The sequence below is a fragment of the Suillus fuscotomentosus genome, assembly GCF_016647785.1.
Source record: "Suillus fuscotomentosus strain FC203 chromosome Unknown F5891scaffold_91, whole genome shotgun sequence".
Classification (NCBI taxonomy): domain Eukaryota; kingdom Fungi; phylum Basidiomycota; class Agaricomycetes; order Boletales; family Suillaceae; genus Suillus; species Suillus fuscotomentosus.
This window is the reverse complement of record NW_024539603.1, coordinates 62,404-82,467: the sequence shown is the minus strand read 5'-3', so window position 1 is coordinate 82,467 and position 20,064 is coordinate 62,404. Positions and strand designations below refer to the sequence as shown.

Sequence of the window (20,064 nt, the reverse complement as noted above, 5' to 3'; positions counted from 1 at the left end):
ACATCATGATATGAGTAATCGAGTGACATTTCGAAGCGTTTTGCCAATGGACTGTGGGAGAATGTGTCTGCAAGGTTCGTGATTTCATTTCGCCGCATCCGTCAACTTGACATTCACTGGTGTGGCTGATGCATGATGGCTGATACCAACAGAGATAAGGCGAGCCTGCTTCTTTGGCGCATCACTGCAGGTCTCACCCTTTGCATAAGAGGAGGCTTTCAACTCGACAAATCGTGATTCGTAATTCACATTCTTGTGAGTTGTCCCACCATTACTAATTGTGAGGCCTAGTACTAACAGTTAATAGTCGGCCTTTGGAACTGCAAAGGTTACTAGCTCACCCTCCGCATTTTTAATTTCAAAACCAAGTCGGACACGACTCACAACTCCCCCCTCGATCAGTGCCCTAGCCACAGAACAACAGCTCATGGCATGGTTTGTTGATATTCCTGCAAGCTTTGCAATTCTACTGACAACTCTCCCAATAGATTCTTGTGAGCACCCGGCATGTACTAAAAAACGCACTAGGCCTCGTGCTTCCGACGTGTAGACCCAACCTTCTGACGGCTCGTTTGCAACTGTTCCCTAACAAGGATCTGTTGTGCTTGCCACTGCTCTGCAGTTGTAGCAGCCCTCGACACCTCATTATTCAACAACTGTCGGAGCTGCAACATCGAAAAGACATTCTCCGCTAGCTCGCTGCTGCAAGATCCCCAGACTTCCGTGTAGTATCTCTCCTCAAATCCGTGGCTGTCTGGAGCGCCGTAACAAGTTGTGCTTTGACGCGCCGGATTTTCTGACGTTCGAGACGGAGCTGTTTTCATTTTCAACCACTCTAAGTACTCTAAACTTCCTAGGCGTCTGGATGTCGGCAGAGTTGCTGGATTGGGATATCTGGGTCTGGCATTGATTCGAGCGGAACTCGGCTACAAAGATCCAATGGTACGGTTGCCACTCCATATTCTTGCGGATTATCCTGAGCTCTCTTTCCTCACACTGGGGGCAGGAACCAATTTGCCCAGGGGTCAAATGTTGAACCTAGCGTGATCTCAGACAGATTCAGGTCACCTTTGGTTTTGGCAGATAATGTTAACAAAAATTAAATTTTTTTCTTACTTTATCTCAATTTGAGTCATCCTGTCATATATACATTATAATCATCTTGTCTACACATTTTTATCAGACATAACAATTATCCTGGCATATGTTTTTGTTGTCATTTTGGCATAGGATCACATAATGATCACATTTTCAACAAGTCTCAAACTTATGTTTTGAGTAAATTTTGACTGAGGTTAATTCTTTTTTATTCTTTTTTCATTGGAATCAAGCTAGGAAATTTTTGTCTATGAATGCAAGCAATATATTACTTTGATTCTGATCACATTTTGGAGTTTTTTTAATTTATAACACCCTATGTTCTACTTATTTCTACACTTTTGTTCCTCTGATATATAATAGAAAATACAAAGTCAATTGATAGAAAAAAGTTTGACCAAATGTTAAGATAATATATCCTTTGCTCTGTAAACAAAATCAATAACAAAATAAAATCTGACTTTTTTTTGTTAACAAATCAAATTTTGACCAAAGTCGACATCAACAGTCAGTAGTCAACAGTTCACAGGTTGATCAATTATCATATGTTTACCTGTTAACTGTCGACTGCTGACTAGTAATATTGACTTTGGTCAAAAGTTGATTTGCAAACAAAAAAAAATCAGATTTTATTTTGTTGCCAATTTTGTTTACAGAGCAAAGGATATATTATTTTAACATCTGATCAAACTTTTGCGCATCAATCAACTTTGTTTTCTACATACTGAACCCACTATGCCCTAACTAAAAACCCACTGACTCTGATAGTCTCATACTCAACCTGTACCCATACCCTATGCTGTGTGTTTGCAGAGATGAAAGAAGAGCAGGATTGTGTGAATATTGTGTTTCCTCACTTGCATCAGGAAAAACCTCCCACAGGAATTTTGAGAATGTGACAATATTTCCGGGAATTGCGGCAAGCTTTTGTCAAATTTTCAAAAAATTTGTGAAGTTGTCTACAAGCTAGTAAATAGTCACATATGGATGCATAACAGCCAGTAGATGTGCCAAAAAATATATGTATCTACAGGGCTCTCTTCTAGTTGAACCTGCCATGAGATATGTAGCCAGTTTATAGTGTATCAAAAATGTAGAGTTCACGCAATCCAGAACCACAGAGAACACATACATATGCTTGCATTTCCCAAGGGTGCAGGCAGGACCTGACAGGTACTACAGAGCAGATACTGGTGAGAACATGGACAAAGGCAAGGACTTGAAATTCAAAGCTAGCAGGCAAGAATTGGGATATTGATGGGGGCTGGCATGTTTAAACAGGTAGGAGTCCGAGGGAGAATTTGGACATGTCTGCTGTAGGCCAGAGGGCCTTAGTGCTCAACTCAGCCTCAGCCACTCAGCAACAACATTAAGTAGGTGCTTACGAGAAATTGAAAATCAAACCACCGATGATTTAATTACTAATCACAGGGCTCCCACGGTTGATTTCAACAAATAATGTTTCTTTACCCCAGCATGCTGGTGTCCCTCTGACTGCAATATTACTGCTTGCAAGCTCCATCCTCCTTAGTAAGTTTTCCTCTCATGTTTCTTCACTGATCCTTATTACTTGCACAGTCTCACATCTCACGGCATCTCAATTCATGAGTTGTTATACTGAAACCATGTGCCCTCTCCTTTTCCTCTTTTCACTGCCCTATGGCTTATATTTCCGCACTTCACAGAAACGCATAACTTAGTTACTCCCCAACTGCCTATTACTAATACTTACACCTGCCTGCTATGCTCCTCCATCTTCTTCAACACAACACCTGCCTTCAAGTCCCACAGACAAAGCACCTTGTCATCCCAGTTTGTGAGTGTATCGGTCCTCCTTTGAGCTCGAGCCATGCTGATCCAAGTCATTGCTCACCGTTCACAGCAAGTGAGTGTCTTGATCCTTGTTTGAGCAAGAGCCATGCTGATCCAAGACATTGCCCACTGTTTGGAGAGAGTGAGCATGTCGATCATCATTTGCCAAGCACCATTGAAATTGTGCATCCTTAAATAGAGAGTGAGTCTAGAGCCTTGCTAGCAAATGTCATCGCTGATCTGTGGGTCATGGGTATGGGTACAGGTTGAGTATGAGACTACCAAAGTCAGTGAGATTTTAGTTAGGGCATAGTGGGTTCAGTATGTAGAAAACAAAGTTGATTGATGCGCAAAAGTTTGATCAGATGTTAAAATAATATATCCTTTGCTCTGTAAACAAAATTGGCAACAAAATAAAATCTGATTTTTTTTTGTTTGCAAATCAACTTTTGACCAAAGTCAATATTACTAGTCAGCAGTCGACAGTTAACAGGTAAACATATGATAATTGATCAACCTGTGAACTGTTGACTACTGACTGTTGATGTCGACTTTGGTCAAAATTTGATTTGTTAACAAAAAAAAGTCAGATTTTATTTTGTTATTGATTTTGTTTACAGAGCAAAGGATATATTATCTTAACATTTGGTCAAACTTTTTTCTATCAATTGACTTTGTATTTTCTATTATATATCAGAGGAACAAAAGTGTAGAAATAAGTAGAACATAGGGTGTTATAAATTAAAAAAACTCCAAAATGTGATCAGAATCAAAGTAATATATTGCTTGCATTCATAGACAAAAATTTCCTAGCTTGATTCCAATGAAAAAAGAATAAAAAAGAATTAACCTCAGTCAAAATTTACTCAAAACATAAGTTTGAGACTTGTTGAAAATGTGATCATTATGTGATCCTATGCCAAAATGACAACAAAAACATATGCCAGGATAATTGTTATGTCTGATAAAAATGTGTAGACAAGATGATTATAATGTATATATGACAGGATGACTCAAATTGAGATAAAGTAAGAAAAAAATTTAATTTTTGTTAACATTATCTGCCAAAACCAAAGGTGACCTGAATCTGTCTGAGATCACGCTAGGTTCAACATTTGACCCCTGGGCAAATTGGTTCCTGCCCCCAGTGTCACCAGCATCAATCAATCAGACAAAGTGTACTCACCACCAATCCCTGGAGCACATGTTGACCCTCTCGCTGTGTTGTTTCTTTAAGCGAAGCCTTCGCGTCGCTCACTGCCCATTGTACATTCCTATCACTTCCTGCTGCTCACGAGCTCTCCTCACACCCGCGGGATGATTCTGTAACTTGGTACCGTATCATCGTGCATTCACGGCAACGGCTAACCTGTGCTTCTCGTAGTCCACTCTTTCATCATCTTGACAAACTTTGACGAGCGACACCTCAAGTATCGACACTCTTTTTAGATAACCGGGCACATGTCCAAACTCTAGGACTTTCCAAATGAATCTAGCATGCCTCAAAACCTTGGTATCCTGCTTACATAACGCAGACTACGTCTTGAGCGTTAAAGCGTCGCGAGCATCATTTTCCAGCCAGCTGAAGACGAGCCTAAATCGTCATCTGTGACGAAAAAAGCTCCTCCCTGCATTGGAGAGGCGCCCATTGCTAACTACCATGGTATGTCCATTATTTTCTTTGCTCAGTGTGATACTCATCTTGTGAACCACGTACGACTAAATCCTTCTGACTTCAGAGTCTTATTAAGATGAAGGAGACCCATAAGACTTATCTCGCCCAGAAGGTTATGCAGTACTACTGTCTCTGTACGTGAACCAACACGCTTTGCAATATTTTAATGACTCGGACACCCAGTGACAAGTCATCAAGGATGCCGGTACAACTGCGAGGTTCAACATCCCTCGCACCATCAAGAAGCTCACTGCCGTTACTATTGCGTGTGGCCTAAACGGCCCAGGAGGGCCCCAGATGCGGTTGACTCTGAACCGCTTGTGATCTAGTTATAGACCAGCTCTCAGATTCCGATCAACGTCTGCACTTGCAACATCTTTCGAGTCCCGCCGTCTCCCGTGTCTGTTCCTGATATTGCTCGAAGGCCTCTTGAGTATCAACCCCTCTTTGAGACCCTCATGCGAGTGCATAGTGAGCGCTATCCGAGAAGGACGAGTAAGCCGAACAACCTCTCGCACTTGATCATTTTGTTAATAGTCCATGTTTCAGTTTGATCCTGTAGCGCCATTCATCCCTCCTTCCAACAAGTCTCTCATCCCACTGCGACGAAAACCTGACGAATCTGGGACCGTTCAGAATGAACAAACACCCCATGATGCTTCCCTGACGCCTACAGAACACAAGGAGGAAGAAGTTGCCCAAGCATTGGATAGGAAAAGTCCCATGCTCCGTCTTCCTTCTCCACGTCCCGATCGTCAGGCTGACGTTGCGAACTTGATCGTAGAGAATCTTACTTTCTTATGCTGGCGATCACCGAAAATCGCGTGGGTTAGCACACTGAAAGCCTGCATCCTTGCTGCGAAGGTACGTTTGAGAAAAGCACTTTTGGACATCGTATCAACAAGGCTATTACAGACATTGTCGGCAGTATCTATGTGGCCCTCCCGCCCGGTCCTCCTCGGCATAACAGGACTTCTTGCCGTTCTAGATACGATGTTTGATGGTCTCGAAGCTTCTTTGGTGCTTTGGGTGCTGCATTTGGCGATAATTCGGTGGTGCTGAATGGGGGAAATTTGTCTTGAGGTTAGGCGTTTAGCATTCGTCTCGGTCACAGTTACGATATTCAAATTGTTCAACACATGACGCAGGTTGATAGAAGACCGGTGCTCCCGACTCAAGGTGGGCATGAATCATGTTCGGGCCATCATTTGGGCTTACTCTGCCATTGTGCCAGCCTATATCTGAGTCGGCGTGCCAATCCCAACTTTCGCAATGGCAAACAGTAGCAATGATTTGAACATTTACGCTAATAGTACGTCATGACACCATATTTTGAAGAGCCGACTTACTTAACTGCACCCTCTCATCCATATTTGGGATTGCCCTATATGTCTTAAATTTTTTAGCGCTCGCGTAGTATATAAAATGGTCTAGCAGGTTTTTTCCTTACCTTCATCTTCTCCACAGTACTCTTCACTTCATCTGTTTCTACCATGTCCATGTCAGAACCTGGTGATGGGGCACACGCTCTCGCACTCCCAGACTCCTCAGGGGCAGTCCCCACCTCCACTGAAGCAAGGGCCAAGCGCCACATCGCCGCGTTGGAAGAAGAATTACAAACAATGAAGCAAGAAAGGGGAACGAAGCAAAGGTTTGTCGCATACAATCTTACTCGCTACTTCTAACTCATTGATCATGAAAGAAAAACCACCTACTACGTCGCTCAAGGCAGAGGGGTTCGTCGCATGAGCGTCCTTTATACTAACCTAGAAGACTTGATCGCCGAGAACGATCGCAGGTACGAGGAAGCTATATTGGACGACTTGGAGGGCAGCACCCTAGAGTATGTCTTTTATGTTTCCGTGACACATCTAACTCCATTATTCAGACAAAATCGCCTGCAGCGAGGCTACCTCTCACTCGCACAAGCTCTGCCGTGGTTTCATTCTAAGCTTTCAGACCTGGATGCTGATGACTGTGAAGATATGTTGAAAAAGGTACATTTTTTCAATAAATTCGCACTGCGTGCTCATAATACTACAGATCAAAAGAGGAGCTGATGTGGCCCGTGGCGATGATACTTCTACTCTCAAGGACCTCGTCGCCACCTGGGTTAATCAGGATTTTCGCCCGTCGCCTCTACTCCGGTCCAACGACAAGCAGCTGCGCGGCTTCACACACGACGTTTGTGGGGATTTGCTATGCCCTGCCGAGTGGGACTGGAATGATAACCGGTGAGCACTTACTTTCGTAGAAATGTTACATGTCGTTGAAACCTGAGCAGCGTGAAGGCCGGTATTCGCGATAGAACATCGGACTTCATTGTATCGGAAAACTCCTGGCCGCGGTTCGTTTACGAAAACTACTTGTTCGACAATAGCGACCTGGAGAAAGGTCTCTTCAAGTCGAAGATCCTCGTTCAGGTCAGTACATGGGATCATAGTGTGTAGACGTTACTCAAAATACTAGGCTTTCAAAGCTACATTTACATCGCCATCTTCTGCAAGAGAAGCTGATGGCGATGGCGATGGTGCCGACATCCTCGAGAATAACAGGCGCGCTCGTCGGGCATTAAATCAAGTTAAGGTCAAAATGTGTGTGGCCTCCATTATCAACATGAAGAAAGTTACCCCTCGTTCCATCGCTTATATTGTTTGTCAAGTGAGTAAATATGATTGCCCACCATTCATGTCTGACTCAACATCTGCTTCTGGCAGGTTCGTTTTGCGCTATCCAGCGTCTCATCTTGGCGCACCGTCGATGGGGACTTTGACTACGAAGGATTCTGGAATAACATCGTCGACTTCTTTGAGGAAGTCCCTGGCCCTGTTGCACAACGTAGGGTGAGCAAACTTCTCAAATGGTGGACAAGGTATTGGCTATTGTGGCATAGTACGTGTCAGATATCTAACATAACTATTCAGGAAGGTTTTCGGAAAAAAATCACCGCGAGGATCTCACACCTGAAGTTGTGTCTCAGATGTCCGTTACAGCGCTGGCAGAACAGAGAAAGGCACAAGAGGATGCTGCTTTCGATTCGGACTAGCTTAATCATTGTTTTACTATCTGTCATTGTATATACATTTTATAACATTCACGTTTAATGCAATCATCGTGTGGTACTCGCCATTTGTGATCAAGATTGAATGTCATTTGATGTATGGTCGATTTTTGCTGATAATAGTAGTACTGATGCATACTGTACAGCGTGCCATCCACTGCTAAACTTCATACCCCTTACAATCGAGCCAAATCATAGAAACGCTCTCAATGTAATCAACTATATTCAGGAATGCAACAAAACAAATAGCTCGTCACCTACCTAAAACTCTAGCATCGTCTCATTCCCTCTCCAAGCGGCAAATTAACCTTTCGCGCGAAATTTGATGTATCCAGCGTGCAAGTGGAACGTAAGAATAATTTTTGTTGCTATTTTTTGTCTTTCGCGAGGTTGATTAGAAAAAGGTGTCTTGCTCTGCAAAACCAATTCCAGACCTACGCGCTGTCGTGTTGATCACTGCCAGCCTTCCCGTCAAAAAAATTTTCTCATCCCGTTTAGAACTGGCACCAACCTGCCACTTTTGTAGTTTTGCTTTAGCGTTTGCTCTATCTGTCATTCCATTTAACCGCTATGTTGCTGCTCAAACAGAGCACACGAAATATATATATTAATATCAGATATGTTCTTCGGTGGTTGTCCTGTCCGCTGATATGTATTTTAATATGCCAACACTAATCACAGTCCCTCCGCCCACCAAACGAACCTCTTTTGTTAGAGTTTGCAGATTAGATTTTTTATGAAGGAGATTCAACTTCTGTAGTATATAGTAAAAAATCGAGCGGCATGACAATATCTTGTTGAATCTGGCAGTCTTGTAACATTTAATATGACACAATGTCTGGACCTGCGGCTTACCGATATTCACCTGATCCCCTGACTGTGAGGATTGGACGTCGCAAACAAGATTAAGCTGTAACTTCCGGCATCAAGAAAATTGAGCAGGATCACAATATTTCGTTCAATCCGGCAGTCTTACAACATCTAAACCGACGACTCACAAAATTTCACCTAATTGCCTGGCTGTGAAGATCGGACGTCGCAAGCAAGGTTAGCTCTAACTTCTGACATCGTAATTTGTGTGCACTGTTCTAAGCGGAGCCGGTATAGCATTGTTGACAAAATATTTTGATGGTTTACGTGTTTGAGCAACAACTTGTGGTGTCGCGAGTTTCGAGGTACCAACCAAGATTTACTGCAACTTCACAACGGGACAGTCTTGTCATTATTGTCCAAAGCAAGTAATGACGTCAGTGCATTGACACCAGACATTTGCTTCTGTAACCTCTCCTAATGGTTGAGAAGTATTTTGATATGCAAATGATATTACAGTTATTCCACCCACCAAATACACCGCCTGCGTTAGAATTTTACCACTGCGCAAGGGTATCACACCCATGTGAGTGGTGATCGCGGGCGCTTTATCTTGACACTCCTGATCCGAAATCCATTCCATTGGGCTTTTGTCGCATCTTTTGTTCATAGACTAGTTTAGATATTAAGTGGTGAATTGACGCCGGAGCGACTTGGCTTGTTGACTTGAAAACTCATCTTTCCCTCACAAAGTCAAGTAAACCCCCCCACCAGATTTATGGAGATTGTTGCAATTGTTAACTATATAAGGTCAACTATAGTATTTCAATATGTTCACCGGTTCACTGATGGTCTTGCACCAGTTTACAGCGCCCAGTAATGGGCGTGAGTTGTGCTTTCATCTCGATCAGATGCATAAAGGAATATCATCTTCGCTCTGTGGCTAGCATAACCACCTGATTTCACGTGCAGATAAAATGAGGACATGGACGCAACGGACTCCGAGTGTTTGAATGTGCCAAACGTTCATTTGGATGAGTAACCTTGCCTACTGTGCCTTGCTGCATTTTCACTTGTTGCGAATGCGAGAGAAAAGTCAGAGCTAAGAGGGTGAGTGACGCAGAAGGAAGATGAAACAACACTAGAGATGAGCACATGAAGGATAATGTGAGTGGGGAGTACCTGGCTGCAGGGACTGCTTGAATGTCAAGCGTAGTGTGATTATGGGAGTCCTGTTAACGTTTAAGTTAGCTGCGAGTTATGATTATCAGTACTTTCACTAGTGCCACATCGCCAATTCCGCTAGAATAATTACATTGACTTTCGTCACATAGCAGGCGAATTAAGAAAGAAATTTCCCAGAGTAGATTTCAAGGTACGACTTAACGATGAACCGAAGATGGCAAAAATTATGGAGATATTGCTTCGAGTCAGTAAAGATATCATAATAAGTTCGACAATATGACTGAAGTGTTCGAGATACATTCAAAAGCCCGCTAGCAGCAGACGCAGGACTTTCCGCCTCCATGTTCCCCAGGGTCTATATGGACTGCTACTGCTTGCTGGTGTTGTTGCTGTTGTTGCTGTCGCTGCTGTTGCGTGTCAGAGTCCGGTTCGGTGGTATCGAAATATTCATCAGGTACGATGTCCGGGTCTGGGCCAGGAGCACCCGCAGCAACATGACGCTGTAGATCTACGCATCAGAAAACCAGGATACACTGATAAGAATCGACCTGACCCACCTCTTTAGCCTTTGTGAATGGAACATCAACAACGGGGAGCGTTGCATGATGGGGTGACCGGGAGAATAGGTGTTGTAAATGAGTTTTGATGGTGGTGGTGACAGCGACTGGTGGTGAGGTGGTGGGCGGTGCAGGTGCAGGGGCTTCCTGAGGCCTCCTCGTCATAGCGAGTCTAAATCTTTTGAGGCACCCAGGCCGTTGTTGAAGTCCTGGCCTGGAAATCTGAGAATGCTGTAATGAATTATGAGCGAGAGAACAGAAGGATACGCTCTTGCACGCACTTGACGCGTTCCATAGAAGAAATTGGGATCTGCATCATAGCCATCTTGCTCTTGGCCGGGGATCTCTGCCTGCATAATAGTCAGGATCGAAAGAGGTAAGGAAAGAGGCACATACACCAAGAATACGGTCGTTGTCCTCAGCGAGCGTGCTGCATTTCTCCTTGAACTCTGAGTGACATGCGGGTGAGCATGATAGTCGTGGGTGACACGACGGAAGACTTGCCGTTGGACCAATCGAGACAGCTGGCCTTCGCGATGGCGTCGATGGTGTCCATCATGTATTTTTGTGCTTCGAGAGCTTCGTCGAGTTTGCCGGCCGAAAGGAATGCCTGACACCGTTTTTGGTGTGTAGTTAGCAACAAGGACTCGAGATCCCAGCCGAAGAGCTGGACAAAGCACTAGGTTATGGAAAGTATTATGTGTGCATCATCTTGACACACCATAGTCAAGTCCTCGTAGATTTGAGGCATGAATTTTGATGAGAATGCGCCTGAATCAACAGTGGTGGTGAAGTGATCGGCGGCTTCGTCGTGACGCGCGCCATCGAAAGCTTTGATTCCGAGCTGAACACGTAGATATGTCTATTGTGCGAGTTGAAAAGATCAGTATTGATGATCGAGTGTGGACACATGACACTCACTTCTACGACACGACGCGCGAGAGGATCGGCATTGGGACAAGCGGCAGCCAGGTCTTTGATGAGCAGCATTGCTTCGTCGTGTTGATCTGCGTTAAAGAGTGCGATGGCCTGGAATACCGGATAAAGCAGATAGCATGGGAGATGAATTAAATGTACCTTGATCAGGAGAAGAAATTGATTGGTTTCTGAATTTTGATTGGTAAACATGGATGCGACATCGAATGCTATCCTTGCTTCCCGGACGTGGCCTTTTCCGCAGAGGGTGATGCCTTTAGAGACGAAGCCTACCAATGATGGCCGAATGTTGATGGACTATGTTACAGATGAAAGTTAGCCTTTCATAAAGGGTCATGATGGGCCAGTCCATCTCACTTGGATTGCATCATCTAGAGCATGGTCCCAGTCGTGCTTCCGGGCCACGACGAATGAACAATTGGCATACAAAATAAAGTCGTCAACGTTGGTGTCGACATCTTGCGTGAGGAGCTCTTCAGCGATAGACAAGTCCCCAGTTAGACATGCATCGCGGGCTGCAATTGTGATGCTAAGGATCTGCACGAAGGATGCTCGAATTGCATAATGAGAGTCAGAAATGGAAACTCGCCTTTGAATGAACGTCCTTCGGTATTGCCCATTCTGAAATCTGCCTGTCTTGACCTCCACTGAGGATGTACTTGCCGTCCACAGAGAACGTGACACATGTCATGGGAGATGAATGCTGGAAGACGGCGATGGTTCGTTGATCTGAGAGCCGCCAGAGACAGACATGCTTGTCTTCAGACACAGAAGCGACGAGTGTGCCAGCTGGATGAATGGCAATGGCGTTGATAGTGTCGGTGTGGCCTTTCCAGCGATGACCAACCTGCTGCCAGGTTGATGTGTCCCACTCAAATATGTAATCACCGCCTGCTGAAAGAAGGCGTGTGCCATTGGGCATCCACGCAAGTGACAGGTTCTGACCTGTCAAAGATGCGACGTGTTCCCTTGTGCCTGGATTATAAATTTGGATATCTGAGCCTGTTGCGATGGCAAGAAGTTCACCAGAAGGCGAATATCGAACGCAGTTGACAATGCCACACTCAATTGGATCTCCTTGCATCTGCCTCCTACCGAATATGACTGGGCCTTAGGATTTTGCCGCATCGTACCGCATCTGTGCCGCACCCTACACAACAAGTGTCTTATATGCGTATATAATATGTCTATGTCATCCACAAAGGTCTTAAATATGATTTATAATTAAGAAATACCATAGTACATGTTTTTGTATAAGAATTATCGTGGTATCATAGTGAATATAGTACTTTATGGGTGCGGTAGTGACGCGGTAGGGTGCGGCAGGGTGCGGCAATTCTGAGATTTTGTGGCTGTGGGACGCGGCAATTCTGAGATTTTGTGGCTGTGGGGTGCGGCAATTCTGAGATTTGTGGCTGTGCACTACCGCACCGCACCAACACGATGATCCTTTTTACCAAGTATACCTGCAGCTTTGTCCATGGTGTGCATTGTTCTCAGCAATTCATGCACCCCTGCAGTCTCGCCTGGCACTTGGTCTTCACCGCCAGATGGAATCAACTACACGCCAGTCAACCACGACACCGCGAGCTGCCTGAAATTCAAAGACGGGTACCAACTTGAAGAACGGCCACACAACAACATGTTCATCCTCGCGCATGTCAAGTACTTCCATGTACCTTCCTTGGCCGTGGCCGTGGTTTAGGCTTTTTGGTATGTTTCTCTTTCTTAATGACTTCAGGATCACAGCCGCTCACTTCCTTCACTAAAGTTCGGCTCACACTGTCAGTCGGTGCTGTTTTAATGCAGCCTTCCACTGTCAATATGAAAGTTACGCACATCCAGTTCTCCTTCAAATTCTGGTGCATACAGATCTCAGTCACCATGATTCCAGTGCTCAGGGAGACCCTCATATGGGTTCCATTGGTCTTGGTGTGTGCCAGTGTCTTTTCCCCATTGTTCATTCTCTGCAGCACCTGCGGCCAACGAGAGTTCGAATGTTCGCTGTTAGAGTATACCAAGGAGTCTGAATGTCATTGTCTCGTACAATATTACTAGGACTCACTGCTGCCGCGCCCACTACCGCATCCGTGCCGCAACACGCCCAACACGTCCTCTAAATTCGGCCTCTCAAAGTCATGTCCGAGAGGCGCATAGTCGATGAGTTTGACGAGTATTACTACTTAGTCAATTATCTTGTGTATGATGAGAGTAGTTGTCGGAAATGAGCGTTAAATGTATGTTTCGGTACCGTGGTGCGGTAGTGATGCGGCAAGTTGCGGCAGTGATGCGGCAAAATACCTGAGCCCAATATGACTATGTATACCACGAGAAATTTGACTTGATCATACTTAGCCATGGATGGTCACCGACATAGACTCGCTAGATGAGACCTTAACAAAATCATAACAAGCTACCTTCGCAGCCAGCAACGGACGGAAGCTCACTAGCGTTGGTGACATTGATCATTCTCAGTTCCTATCAAATGTTACCTTGATTCTAATGTTATCCAAGGCTTTCCGCAGGACAATGGCTTTAACCTTTGACAGCAAATATAGTTTGGCCTGGTGGTTCATGGCAGAGTTGCGACATACCACTGGTGCGGCCACCGAGGGATGAAAGCTCACTAGCGTTGATGCTGTTAGTCGTTCTCAGTTCCCACCAAATATTACCTTGATTCTAATGTTATCCAAGGCTTTCCACAGGACAATGGCTTTAACCTTTGACAGCAAATATAGTTTGGCCTGGTGGTTCATGGCAGAGTTGCGACATACCACCGGTGCGGCCACCGAGGGATGAAAGCTCACTAGTGTTGATGCTGTTAGTCGTTCTCAGTTACCATCAAATATTACCTCGATTTAAATGTTATCCGTGACTTTCTGAGGGATAATGGCTCATCAGAAAAAATTAGGGTTTCTATAGTGCAATCTATATCATATATAGCTGTCATAGCCTCATAACAACCCCCCCCTTTATTGTCGCTGTATAGCAATCCCTTGTATTTACATAGCTGCCATAGTAACATGAGGATTCATTATAGCAATATAATATTACCACTAGTAGCTACATTTCGCTATGTAACTCACACCTACATAACTGCCATTGTCATGTCAGGATGCACTGTAGCAATATAATGTTATCTCCGATGTCTACAATTCTCAATGGGTCTGTAACTAAGCATTATGATGCTATCATTGAATGCTATCAGGTTCCCATTTATCCAATAGTAACTGCTATTATAGTAATTTGTAAATTTCACTGGACATTATGCATGCACTAGGTACCCTTTGACGATCAGCTATAGTTTCCTTACATTATCATCTTACACAGCTACATAATGCTATGACATCTTACACTTACTACTATAGAAGTACTATCAGAGTTATGAAGGTCTCATACAGAGTCATACCATGCTTGCTACTAGCCACTGTGATACACATATTTGAGAGCCAACACTATATAGTAGTATGAATTGCTTTACCTGTCCGCTGATACCAAATCCCAAGTAGGGATCACATCTGTGCGAAAGCCCAACTGTCCAAACAACTCACGAGCAAATGCCTCCGAACCATAGATGGACGCGTCTGACGACCTTGCTGCTGATATGGGCCTGAAAAAATGCTTCCAATCCTTGCGGGTCTTGCCAGCTTCCGTATTTCCGGAAGATAAGTTCCCGAGGTGCGATTGAAACCACTGCTCATCTGCGTCTGACCAAAACCCTTTCCATCGGCAAGACGAATTCCAGACATCGTGGGGCGGCCAACAAGATCCAGTTCCTGAAACACCAATCAACATCGTGATGTCCGCCGCAGTCACAGAATCGTCCCATGATTGACCGTTGACTTCTCCTATTCCCCATGTCGTGACATCCAAAGAGGGGCCTGCGAGAGCATCATTCAGAAGGGAAGGTGGGCCGAATTGGAGCGCAAGACGCCATAGAATTCCCCCCATGGTTAAGAACTGTCGCGCGTAAGGACGCCTCAGTAGTGCCTGTACCCGTGCTAGGTAAGTGTTCCAGTAATTCGGGTCCTTGAAGTTCAACAACTCTGGATAGGTGTTACGACTATCCAAGTAACTTGGATGACCTCTAGTTAAGGAAGGGACTCGGGTCACCTGGGAAATAGGTGTGAAGACGCGGTATGATGCTCCGCGGCGGAGCAGGTTTGGTACAGAGGCTGCTGGAGAAGCGGCAGGGTGGTCGTAGATGTCGTGCGCGACTCGAATGGCCGATTGAAAAGACATAACTAAGGTACCTACCCGCGGGGCCGGGGTAGCTGGGAATATGATCCCTGAGAGCCTGAGGTACACAGGCGGTCCAATGATTAGGTACGCGTCTTCCCCGTAGGCACTGCGAATAAGCTGCAAGCCTTCGTTAGAGGGTAGCGCATTGGGAATGAGGATTGGTGGATGGGGTAAGAATTGGCAATGACTAGATTGACGAGGTAGAGAAACAATCGGGGGCACTGGAGGCGACCCTGGCGCTGATGGGAATCGTAGAGTAGTGGGGCCAGTGTCATCTTCTCCCAAGGAAACTAGAGTCTCAGCTCGTTGACCATTTTGTGCGTTCGTGTTCTTGATGTTTGGGAGCACTAGTGCTTGCGTGTCCGCAACCATGCACGTCTGCTTGTGAGGTGTTTCAGCCTGTATTTCAGAGGGCACAGCGTTCGTAACACCTAGTGTCACTACTGGCGTGCCCGCAACAGCGGGCGTTTCCTCGCGACAAGTCTGAGTCTGAGTCCGCTTGTGAGGTGTTTCAGCCTGCACCTCCGAGTCAACGGGCACAGCGTTCGTAACACCTAGTGTCACTACTGGCGTGCCCGCAACGGCGGGCGTTTCCTCGTGGCGAGTCTGAGTCTGTTCGTCTTCGAAAACAGTACACACCTCCCCGGTTAGGAAATTCAATGGCACCACATGACAAGACTGCGAAATGTGATTGTATTCTGCCCTAGAAATCAGTGTTTTGTTCCTCCCCTTCTTGCTCATCTTATAGAACAGGGCCTCTCCCTTTACCACTTTCGCTGCTTGGCCAGGTTTCTTGATTTCTCCATGTTGTTTTTCGTCTGTTTTCATCTCTCGTGTGTGATATGTCTCCCGGTTGAAGTCATTGTAATCTGTAGCTTTGAGAGTGCGTGGGTCCAAGGGCCCAATGTCAGTAGGGAACCATTGATAATGGACTGGCACTTGATCCCTCAAAAGATTAAGTAGATCATGGTGTGCGATCTTATTGAAATCCACAATGCAGCCTCGGAAGGAACAACGTACGAGCCCTGTGTCAATGATCTTGCCCACTAAGGGAGCTAGCAGTGAGCGCGTCTTCCAGTCCGGGTCTCTGACAAGGTTGTAGACGACGAATCCGTACTGGTCCAGAATGCCTCGATGGACTCCCTCGATCTTAGCTGTTAACGCTACCTCCGTGGAGAAGGAAGCATCGATCCACCACAGGGAGACGCTGGGTGGTATGGCGTATGATGGCGTGTAAGTGAAGGCCACGGCTTGCATCAGCGTGTGTGCATTTTCAGTTGTTGCAACGATTTCGGCGGCCATATCAGGGTCCAGATGCCATGTCGACAAGATGTTGGCACTGTTTCGTCCTTGGGCCTCCAATGCGGTCACCCAGTGTAAAAGTCTGGTGCTATCAGGAGATAAAGGGATGTAGGCTCGATAAGGGCAACTCGCGTCCCAGTAGTCGCTGTTTAGGGACCAGTCATCATCGCTGAGAATATTGCTATCGACATCCTTCTGGGACCGCTGACTTGACTTTACAGGCGCTCCACCCACTCTCGGCTCATCGTGATTGATAGCCACCCAGCAATACTCCTGACCTGGCCTAGTCCTGCTTCTAACGTTCCACCACGGTGATTGTTCTGTGATTAGCCCCCGGAGGGTAGTATCGTTTGAAGAGCGATGCTGGTACATGTCGTGCAACTAAATTCCGGTTACTACCAGCTGTTACAGCCTTGAAAGAACTTGAAAAGACTTTTGCAAGAGGACTCGGGAACGTCGTCGTTCCAAAGCCTGCTAGCGAAATAATCAACGGATATGATAGAATAAATATCGTCGAGAACTTGGGAATAGATTGGAAGTGAATTCTTTTCTGTGGGACTCGGAGAATGTGGGATTGTCGTCGAAGTACTAGTTGAGGTATACAGATTCCTTACGTAAGGAAATGACTAGAACTCAGTTCTCAGTAACAGTTGTCAAGTAGGGTCTAAAAGTACGCTGAGCTAGTGGTAAGCCTAATAGTAACTTTGTACAAGCTCCCGACTGCAACAGTGGTACACGTAAAGTGTCAGAGGAGGGGGTCTAGTGTAGTCGAACGTTGAGCATTGCACTGTTAAATAAAATTTGGTGCTACTTTTGTTTCAGCTCAGTCACTTGCATTGAACTTGATTGAAGTAACTAGTAGAATAGCAGAATGAGATAAGAATTGAATAGGGCTAATTCGAATGAGCTACTACTTACTTTGCAATTTTATAGCCCAGATTCCAGACGAGCCAAGCTCCATGGGCCGCACCCAGATACCGTACCAGTCACGGTTGTTGTCCTGCTGCTCCTGCAAGGTGTCCAGTGACAAGGTGCACGCGTAATTTGACAACGATGAATCACCTCTCGTGGCCAAACTACGTGTGCAACCTCGTAGGTGCCTTCTAGATGTGTGCAAGAGGAGTCTCGTATGGACCACCGTTCTGTGCAAAACAACGAACGGAAATTAATTCAGTGGGCAGTTTTCAGCAGTTTTCCCAGCTGAGTTTTTTTTTGGGGACCCCGAACACTGGTAGGCACTCGGAACTGCCTAGCAGTTCTTCATGAACCTGGCAAGGCGATAGTGAGATAAATAGTTCAATAATACAGCCGGTCGTTAACTTGAAGGATTGGGATACTGAAAATGAGGGAACACGGTCGGAAGGTCATTGAATAGGTTGGCGCTACTGAGTGCGACAGAATTGAGAACCTTAAAGATATAATAATATTCTCCTGGGACTCGCTCACGGGGTGGTGTGCCAACAGGAAAGATAATCTGTTCTCCTGTAAGTTGCTCTCTCATTCAAGCTCTTCTGAGTCAGCGCAGAATGAAATTTTCGGAACGACTAAGACGCCAGTTCGCAGCACCAGAAACACCTCACGTCTCTGGTGTTGGGCAGGAAGCAAAAGCAGACTCCGAGAGAAACTCGAATGTGGAAATGACGTAGTATGACTCCAGCCTGAGTGCATAATATTACTAGGAGCACGTGAGGACTCATGACTCAGGCTCTGAGTGCCAGAACGCAGCAGGACCGCAAGGGTGCCATTGAGCAAACATGGAGGACACACAAGGGAGATGATGATACTAGCGCCTCATGTAAGTAGGCTTCATCAAAGAGTTCAACTAAGACTCTAGTCCATAGAAAGCACCAGAAATGCCTAGCATCTCTGGTGTTGGGCGAGAAGCGAGAAGCAGACTGCGGGAAAAACTCGAATGTACTTTTCGAAATGACTAAGACTCCACTTCGCGGCACCAGAAACGCCTCGTGTCTCTGGTGTTGGGCGGGAAGCAAAAGCAGACTCCGAGAGAAACTCGAATGTGAAATGGCTACGACTCCAGTCCATAGTATCAGGAAAGCACCAGAGACGCCTCTAGTAAGTGTAGTGCCAGTGCGTGCTCCATACATCTGAATACTCATCAGCCTCAGTGATCGTGATCTCGACTTGAGTATTTAATCGACAAACTTACCGTACTCGATGCTAACCAGGCACTTGTGACGCGATGATGGAATGATAGTAAAATCTCACCAGATAGATTGATAGGTATGATGGTCGATGAAGTTATTGATCAAGAACATTGTTCGATGTCCATGCACGATTCGTCCTTCGGCCGAACCTTGGCGCTAACTGGCATGTTCGAAACATAGAACCCACCTCAATCACCGAGGCATCTAGCACGCCAAAAGCACAAGAAATGCCTGGCATCTCTGGTGTTGGGCTAGAAGTGAGAAGCAGATTTCGGGAGAGAAACTGGAATGTGCTGTTTGAGATGACTAAGACTCCGGTTCGCAGCACCAGAAACGCCTCGCGTCTCTGGTGTTGGGCAGGAAGCAAAAACAGACTCCGAGAGAAACTCGAATGTGAAATGGCTACGACTCCAGTCCATAGTATTAGGAAAGCACGTCTCTGGTGTTGCGCGAGAAGCAGCAGCAGACTCCGAGAGAATTGTCGGAATAGATCACTGCACGGCATTGAGATCAGAAAACGAGCGCTGGATAACGCGATGAAACGAGGGCATCTGTGCCGATGCTGAATAAAAAGTCAACCAAAAAGCCTAGCTTGTCGCGTGATTGGGACGAGAAAATGGAACAAGCTTGTAGAGCAAAGTCCGGCTTGAACTGGCTCGAGGGGCCAGCCTGATGCCCGACTGTAGCAGAGAGCTGGTAATCATCGCATGGCACAATGAAAGATCTGCGCACAAGTAAGGCGGGTGCTATCCACCGATACATCCGTCCCATCTAAAGAGCTCGAAGGAGGATTGACACGGGTCCAACACGAAAAGCCTGGCTTCTCAAAGTAAGACCCGAAGACGCAAACAGGTCGCCGAGGAACTCAAAGAAACTTCGCATGAAAGCCCTGGCTTCTGGAAAGAGTTGAAGATGCTCGTAGAGCTCGAAGGAGGATTGACACGGGTCCTCGAGGACGATCAGGCTAGGTTGAATGCCAGCGAGACCTAATACGAAAAGCCTGGCTTCTCTTAAGAGGTCTGAATCCGGGGGCTGAGTTGGCTTCAAATCTGGTTATACGAGCAAATCGAGTAAAGCCGAGCTTTACACGAGATCCCGTAGAGCAAGATTGAAGGACAATATTAAAGAAAGATCAAGATGAGAGGGAGGAGAGGAAGCCAAAAAGGAAAGAGGTTGATGATGAAGATGACTAAGCCTAATTACATAAGTAGCCCTCAGGTA

At 45.7% G+C, this 20,064-nt stretch overlaps 7 protein-coding genes across 7 annotated transcripts; 3 read left to right on the top strand and 4 right to left on the bottom strand.

Annotated features, from left to right (window-relative positions):
• Positions 1-114: 114 nt before the first annotated feature.
• Positions 115-549, bottom strand: F5891DRAFT_895011 (uncharacterized protein; the record flags this gene model as incomplete). Its single annotated transcript, XM_041373357.1, has 2 exons — positions 115-287; positions 342-549. Coding segments are annotated over 2 exons (381 nt in total), but the record flags the coding sequence as incomplete, so codon positions are not given.
• A 4,112-nt stretch (positions 550-4,661) lies between these two features.
• F5891DRAFT_1258306 (uncharacterized protein) lies at positions 4,662-5,647 on the top strand (the record flags this gene model as incomplete). The annotated part of the gene is made up of 5 exons (XM_041370070.1): positions 4,662-4,719; positions 4,776-4,851; positions 4,921-5,080; positions 5,135-5,449; positions 5,501-5,647. The coding sequence occupies 5 exons, from the start codon at positions 4,662-4,664 to the stop codon at positions 5,645-5,647; spliced, it is 756 nt and encodes a 251-aa protein (XP_041219332.1).
• Positions 5,648-6,084: 437 nt separating this feature from the next.
• F5891DRAFT_1195992 (uncharacterized protein) lies at positions 6,085-7,631 on the top strand (the record flags this gene model as incomplete). The annotated part of the gene is made up of 8 exons (XM_041368229.1): positions 6,085-6,236; positions 6,288-6,428; positions 6,474-6,582; positions 6,629-6,819; positions 6,870-7,008; positions 7,055-7,246; positions 7,303-7,457; positions 7,514-7,631. The coding sequence occupies 8 exons, from the start codon at positions 6,085-6,087 to the stop codon at positions 7,629-7,631; spliced, it is 1,197 nt and encodes a 398-aa protein (XP_041219331.1).
• Positions 7,632-9,952: 2,321 nt separating this feature from the next.
• Positions 9,953-12,218, bottom strand: F5891DRAFT_1258305 (uncharacterized protein; the record flags this gene model as incomplete). Its single annotated transcript, XM_041370069.1, has 10 exons — positions 9,953-10,141; positions 10,199-10,429; positions 10,480-10,548; positions 10,595-10,639; positions 10,689-10,865; positions 10,920-11,060; positions 11,120-11,227; positions 11,276-11,431; positions 11,492-11,671; positions 11,736-12,218. 10 exons carry the CDS (start codon positions 12,216-12,218, stop codon positions 9,953-9,955), a joined length of 1,779 nt encoding a protein of 592 aa, XP_041219330.1.
• Positions 12,219-12,934: 716 nt separating this feature from the next.
• On the bottom strand, positions 12,935-13,138 carry F5891DRAFT_1065247 (uncharacterized protein; the record flags this gene model as incomplete). The annotated part of the gene is made up of 2 exons (XM_041363073.1): positions 12,935-12,993; positions 13,018-13,138. Coding segments are annotated over 2 exons (180 nt in total), but the record flags the coding sequence as incomplete, so codon positions are not given.
• Positions 13,139-14,325: 1,187 nt separating this feature from the next.
• Positions 14,326-17,050, bottom strand: F5891DRAFT_985571 (uncharacterized protein; the record flags this gene model as incomplete). Its single annotated transcript, XM_041377616.1, has 4 exons — positions 14,326-14,367; positions 14,495-14,507; positions 14,616-14,652; positions 14,686-17,050. 4 exons carry the CDS (start codon positions 17,048-17,050, stop codon positions 14,326-14,328), a joined length of 2,457 nt encoding a protein of 818 aa, XP_041219328.1.
• A 1,323-nt stretch (positions 17,051-18,373) lies between these two features.
• F5891DRAFT_985570 (uncharacterized protein) lies at positions 18,374-19,383 on the top strand (the record flags this gene model as incomplete). The annotated part of the gene is made up of 4 exons (XM_041377615.1): positions 18,374-18,477; positions 18,520-18,751; positions 19,052-19,133; positions 19,169-19,383. The coding sequence occupies 4 exons, from the start codon at positions 18,374-18,376 to the stop codon at positions 19,381-19,383; spliced, it is 633 nt and encodes a 210-aa protein (XP_041219327.1).
• Between the last annotated feature and the right edge of the window lie 681 nt (positions 19,384-20,064).